The following is a 6,710-nucleotide window of genomic DNA, read 5'->3' as shown; positions in this document are numbered from 1 at the left end:
CCTTGACTTTTTTCTTGCCTTTATCTTTTCATAGTAGTCCCTAGTTTAAGTGCTCCCTACAAGTTTTGGCATTGTGGCCAGATTCTCCACATTTGCTACAGGTAACTCTAAATATTTTCTTTACTTTTGTACCCTCTGGTCCATCTTTCATTGGATCTGGTCTCTTTTTCTTCACTGGACGACCTATTAGCCTCTTAATCTTGGGAGGGATTGAGTTCATTTGACTAGATTTCTCCCAATATTCTTCACCGTTGACATGACTAATAGAATGATTATAGGTTGCTCTGAATGCATCCATCCAAATAGGTCTCTCTTTAAATATCATCGTATATGAGAATCTAAGTACCAAAGTTGGGGACAAATCTGTCCACTCAAAACGACGTCATTTAAAGTTGCCATCAAATGATGTCATATTAGCGACGTATACAAGGGACTAAAATGTCACAAGAGTGACGCGTATCACATGACGTCATCAACCTCAACATAGGAGAGAGAGTATGATCTTTATTAGCTAAATTTGGCGTAGGGATGTATTTGACATATATTTAAGAATTTTAGAAACTGAAAATCTAGTTAATTTTTCTGGGGAACAAATTCGTCAGACGACTAATTTTTTGAAGATCTATTTAAGGTATTACTCTTAATATATTTTATACTGTGAATATTTAATTTATATAATACTTAAGAGAATATTGTTGTATATGTGTAGACTTGTTTATATTAAAGTCTGGAAATAAAATTCTTTATTAAATCGGTGGAGCTAAAAAAATAACCTAAAATTTAAAAATTTAAAGATTCAACTGTAGTTAAATTGAATATAATAAAATAATACATTTATATATGAATATATATTTTAAAAAATAAATTTTTTTATTTTATTATTTTAAACTAATTAATCGTTAAAATTAAGACAGTTTTATCAATTTATTAATTTTTTTAATCAAATTTTTTAGTTTTTTAATTAATTTCCTATGTATATGATGTTTAAAATTTATTCAATTATAAAAAAATTTTGATTATGTAATTAGAAAACATATCACTACCAATTTTTGGTTTGCCGTTTAGCGCTAAAACGACCAAAACCAATTTTCAAAACCCATGTCCCGCGTAGCTTCCCCCCAAAACGCACCGAGTCTCAGATGAGAAAGCAAAATTACAATGGGAAAGCAAGCCAGTTCCAAGCCAAGAAGGCCAGACTCGTTGGGAAAGGGGAAGGTCACTCCGATCCAGATCGCCTTCATCGTCGACCGCTATCTCTGCGACAACAACTACTCCGAAACGCGAACCGCCTTCCGAAACGAAGCCTCCTCCCTCCTCACCAATTCCCCTATTCACAAGGTCAATTGACTAGATTCGTTTCTCTTCCACACCGTTATCATCAAACTTAATGAGTTAGTTCTGTTAGTTAGTTACAATAGAATTTCAGTTCTTGTTTTTCTAACTGTAACGTTTATCTTTTAGTGCATGTTTGGTCAATTTCATTTTCGATTGAAACATTTCTCGTTAAAATTTTTTGCATGCACGGAGAATATTCAAGAGCTTTACGCTCTAGTCCAATTAGATGATAAGTTGATACTTTTAAGATAGTAAGTGATCGAGTCAAATGTGTTTTGTTGATGTGAAAATGCATGATTAAATGTGTGTGTGAATCCAATTTAGACTGAGATTGAATACAAACTAAATCTTTATTCGGTATTTGTTGTGTTCTTGCCTTCTTGGTTAGGCACCGAAGAGTTTGTTGAGTTTGGGAGAGATGCTGGATGAGTATGTACGCCTGAAGGAGCAGAAGGTGATGGTGGAACAGGAGAGGGTGCTTGTCGAGCAAGAGAAGAATCGTGTTCAGATGCTGTTGAACGGTATACAGAATGTTATGAACGCTTTCAATGCTACTACTAGTAGCCGGAGCATTGTTGCACCTAGTAACAGAACTCCTCCTCCAGGTAGAGGCCTGTGTTCTTGATCAATCAGTTGATGGACTCTGGTGATAACTGAATTTTATAGTTCTAATCAGTAGTAAAAGTATATGCATGACTAGGTCATATGAAATTTTCACAATGGAATATCTATTCTATTTTGTTAATAATGGTTTCTAGACACATCTATCATAAAGGAGACTGAAGAACTCTGGTTGAATATCTATTCCATTTTATTGTTATACTATTTGACATGACAAAGCTAAGAATGGTTATTGATTGTCTCTAATGTGTTTGAAAGCACCTTTTAGGATTAGATTTCACTTTCAGAGGTATTTTGGCCTTTAAACTTGTTATGAGGTGTGAAATGATGTATTGATGTTTCTTTGTGACTTGGTTCTTGTTAGGTGTGTCTACTACTATGCAAAATGCATCAAATGTACATTCACTTCCTCAGCCTATCAACACCAATACAGAGTCTGCAAACTTCTCAATGCCAGTGTTGAATCTATCTGATAGGAAGAGAAAAGATACAATAGCCGTGGATGTGTCTTCTGCCGCGAAGAAATCTCGTGGAAAATTATCCAACAGGAGAATTCCTTTCCAAGGTATAGTATTATCCTTGCTCTTCTTTTTTCTGATTAAGTATCTACTGATCTTTCATAAATCCTCGGTGCCAGATCAAAACACACTGCCACAATCAGATACTTCTGCTATCACTAACCAAGTAGCTTCTCAGCCTTCTACACACCATCCATCAACTAGGAACAGCGTGCTGAGCGAATCGCAAGCTCAAGGATCCACCGTCTCCAAATGCTTTTTTAATAAGCCTTCAGCTTCTGTTCCCACAACCATTTCACCAGCTCCAAAGACACCCAGCATAACAACTTCCTCTCACAGCAATACACATATATCCCCTCCTGATATTCCCCCGGCTTTGAATCGCAACGAGGAGGCTGCACCCACATGTTATGCTGTAATAACAACCAAGAGAATTATGGTTAGCCCTACAAAACAAATGGCTTATATAGAGAGTAGTCAATGCAATAATCCTGTGAAGACAGGTACTTCAGACAAGGCAAGTAACAAGAGGGATCATGTAAGAAGCAGGTTGGACTTCGGTGCCTCTGGTTCGGAACTGCCTATATGTTCTACATCCGATTCGACGAAGGATGTTGACTTGTTTGACATTGACATAGATGCCTTGGGAACGGATTTTTCATTCACTGAAATGTTAAATGATCTTGAAGGCATTGATTTTTCTTGCAATCCAGCATCAATGAGTTCTAAGGATAATGCTTCAGGCTAGTATTTCTTTTAATGCAGCAAGTCTCTCTTTATTATTTCTATTTTTTCAAAATAATTGTCAAATTGAACGAAGTTCTGCATGAAAAAATTAGTATCTCCACCTATCCGCATAATAGATTGTCCAAAAGAATTGATTTTTTAAGTACTATTTGTCCAAATTGATAGTTACTTGAAACGGAAGTGCCCTTAATCCAGTGCTTTGATATGACTTTTATCATTATTTAAACAGGTCACCTCCAGAATGCAAGGGTAATCAAGTGATATCTGAAAGATCAACAGTGGGAGAAGTATCTGAGGAAGAAATGAATGTACCGGGTAATGAAAAAATGAAAAAACTCAGTTTGTATCTTAACAATATCTGATCTAAACTTCAATTTACCGAGAACCTTTCACTTTTGCAGGCTCTGACAATTGTTTGAATACAATGACATCTGTCACAAAATGCAAAAAGATTTCAACCCCCGGTAAATTCATTCTTCAATTGTTCCATTATCATTTTTTTTCTACATTCTGTTCAAAGATCAAAATATACTGGCTCATGCTATATCATACTTTCAGTAAAAAGTCGCCAGAGCTCTTTAGATCAGTAGAGTTCTTAAAGGGTGTGTTTGCGAGTTAAAGAGTTCGGAAAATTGATTTGGTTCCTGACTTTGCTGCTGGAGATGCTTGCTTTTACTTTACTATACCAATAAAGAAAGAAACAACACCCACACGGTTACACTTGACGTAGGGTGTTAAACTGTTAAACGTCATTCATTGTTCATTATAGCTTTTATCATACTGTTAGTGTTAGGTTACCATGGGAGGTTGCAACAATAAGAATTCTTAGCCGCTGTAGATAGCTTTCGTTCTCCCACCTTTTTTGGTGTATTAAATGATTACATTTTTGTTGGATTTAGTTAGATGTTAAACAAGGTAAAACTTAGTGTGTAAAAACATCTAAGCTGGCATTGTGTATACTTAGAATGTTAATCTTGATTCTATTTCTTGTATTGTCTAAACCATGAAAATAATAATGAATAAGTATCCTATTTTTATTTGAAAAACTCCATATTTTCAAATGGTTATACACCATCAGTACTTGATAAAGTGATGCTTATGACTTCGAAACCACTGGACATTTCATAATTCTTCCTTTCCATATTATCCAAGGATGTATAAAATTATGATATAGTGAGGAAAAAAAAGAAACTAAAGGACTATAATTGTTGTGTGGGGTTTATTTGGTTGAGATTTTATTTTTTTTATTTGTTTTCAGAATCTTTAAAAAAAAATAGTAAAAAGTAGGCAGTGAAAATGTGAAATATTATTTTTACTATTTTATTTCTTTTTCACAAATTTCTAAAACCAAAAGCACTGAATTGAAATCAAAATAGACAATAAATTTTAAGGCCAATAAAGTTTAGCTCAGTCCCTTTTCACTTTTATAAGAAGACACGAGTTACAGAATGAATATGTTGAGATGGGTTATAAACATCATCAAAATTCCGTTGTAGTCTAGGTGGTTAGGATACTCGGCTCTCACCCGAGAGACCCGGGTTCAAGTCCCGGCAACGGAACATTGTTTTACCTTTTTTGAGATTTCCTTGATTGAGTTACCTTTTTTGAGATTTCCTTGATTTACCTTTTTTGAGATTTCCTTGATTGAGTTTATGTCTCAGTTTCAATGCTGTTTTGGCTTTTGTTGTCTTTTGATTTTCGTATTGTTTTACCTTGATTGAGTTTATGTCTCAGTTTCAATGCTGTTTTGGCTTTTGTTGTCTTTTGGTTTTCGTATTGTTTTACCTTGATTGAGTTTATGTGCTTTTGTTGTCTTTTGGTTTTCGTCCACACTCGTAATTTGTTGGTATTTTGGTTTGAAAGGCCAGTCAAAATCCAAGAATATATTATTCCACAATTTTCGGCCTCAAATTTTACAATCACATAATTAATTAAGTTACACCAATAATAATTAATTATTATGCTAAAATAATTAAATTTTAATTAGGTGACATTTGATCATGTAGAATTTTTATTACATGTTGATGTAATTATCACACTATTATTTGGTTATTGCTAGGAGTGTGCATGGGTCGGGTGAAATCGGGTTTGATCTTTGATGTGACCCAGACTCGACTCGAAATATACATCGAGTCTATTTATTAGACCTGAACCCGACCCTAGACCCGATGAAACCTATACACTTTCGGGCTACGATTACTTCGGGTAAAAACCGGGCCGTTAAAATTACATTACCTTGATACCTTCTTATAAACTAGCATGTGAAAATATCCAAATTTTCAAGACTCTAACCATTATTTGACATGGTAAAATTCACTTAGAAAAATATAACAAGAACCAACTATTCTCTAAAATTAAAGCTGTTCATATCCTGGCCCAATAATAAAGGCCCAAGGTCCAAATAAAAGGCCTAGTCCAGAGGATTGAGCCTTACTCAGCACCAACCTTCACACTAAGAAGTCGGTGTTAAACCCGACTTACTCCCAAGAAGTCGGGACGGAGAATAGTTGGCAGATAAGCACTCATTCAAATGAGTAACTGCCCCTAAAATCTCTCTAACTACTTTATCAAGCCATATCTTAACCTCCCTAAGATAATGGGACGGTTAACACCCTAAAAATATGGCACTACTCCAACGGTGGTTATTGGCTCACCACTATAAATACACTGACACCCCTCAGGTATCTCTAAGCCCAATACTCTCTAGACCTGCTCACACCCTTGCTAACTTATGCATCGGAGTGTCTTTGCAGGTACCACCCCTCATTCACTCACGAACCCAAGTCGGAAGGAGGCTCCAACGTGCAAACTAGCTCGGAAGCCACCATCCGCGGACGACTGGGCCAACCAAAGCCATCTATTTTATTAATCTCCGGTTACCCACCGTAACATTGGCGCCGTTGCCGGGGACCCGAGAGATCATCCATCGATGGCGGATAGATCCCACGAAGAAGGCCATGTGGAGACAGATTCTGAACAAGAGAATCTGGACACAGGCAACAACGATGTGGACCTCACCCTCCACCAGGAAATCGATAATCAACACAGGGAAGGCACTTCCGGAGTAAAGAACCCGAAGGTAAACTCCTCAGAAGGGCACGAGTCAGAAAAAGAAGGACCACCCCATGTAACTGAACTCATGGGATTAGTCCACAGCCGCCTGGAGCAGTTAGAGCAGGAACGAGAGCGGCAAAAGGAAACTGAAAAGAGCCTAAAAGAGGAGATGGAACGACGAAAAGAGTTAGAAAGAAAACTCTTAAAGTTGGAATCCTCCCTCAAAAGTCGCAACTCCCGCGACGAACAAGAAGAACCACCCTTAGGTGGGGAGGATCCCTTCAGCGAGGACATAATGAGGGCTAAAGTCCCGAGAAACTTCAAAAGCCCTGATATGGACCTCTATGACGGAACCACGGATCCAAAGCATCACCTGAGCAACTTCAAAAGTCGGATGTATCTAGCTGATGCTTCCGACGCTACGCGATGCAAAGC

General features: G+C 36.9%; 1 protein-coding gene and 1 non-coding gene across 2 annotated transcripts; both read left to right on the top strand.

Moving 5' to 3' along the window:
* Positions 1-1,158: 1,158 nt before the first annotated feature.
* LOC130963243 (uncharacterized) lies at positions 1,159-4,069 on the top strand. Its single transcript, XM_057889375.1, has 7 exons — positions 1,159-1,338; positions 1,724-1,940; positions 2,321-2,521; positions 2,594-3,217; positions 3,451-3,536; positions 3,623-3,685; positions 3,780-4,069. The coding sequence occupies exons 1-5, from the start codon at positions 1,159-1,161 to the stop codon at positions 3,480-3,482; spliced, it is 1,254 nt and encodes a 417-aa protein (XP_057745358.1). The 3' UTR covers positions 3,483-3,536; positions 3,623-3,685; positions 3,780-4,069.
* Positions 4,070-4,707: 638 nt separating this feature from the next.
* On the top strand, positions 4,708-4,780 carry TRNAE-CUC (transfer RNA glutamic acid (anticodon CUC)). The gene has a single exon. It is a non-coding gene; the product is annotated as a tRNA-Glu (tRNA).
* Positions 4,781-6,710: the final 1,930 nt, after the last annotated feature.

Source organism: Arachis stenosperma, chromosome 2 (assembly GCF_014773155.1).
Source record: "Arachis stenosperma cultivar V10309 chromosome 2, arast.V10309.gnm1.PFL2, whole genome shotgun sequence".
Taxonomy (NCBI): domain Eukaryota; kingdom Viridiplantae; phylum Streptophyta; class Magnoliopsida; order Fabales; family Fabaceae; genus Arachis; species Arachis stenosperma.
This window is presented reverse-complemented; position numbering and strand designations above follow the sequence as displayed.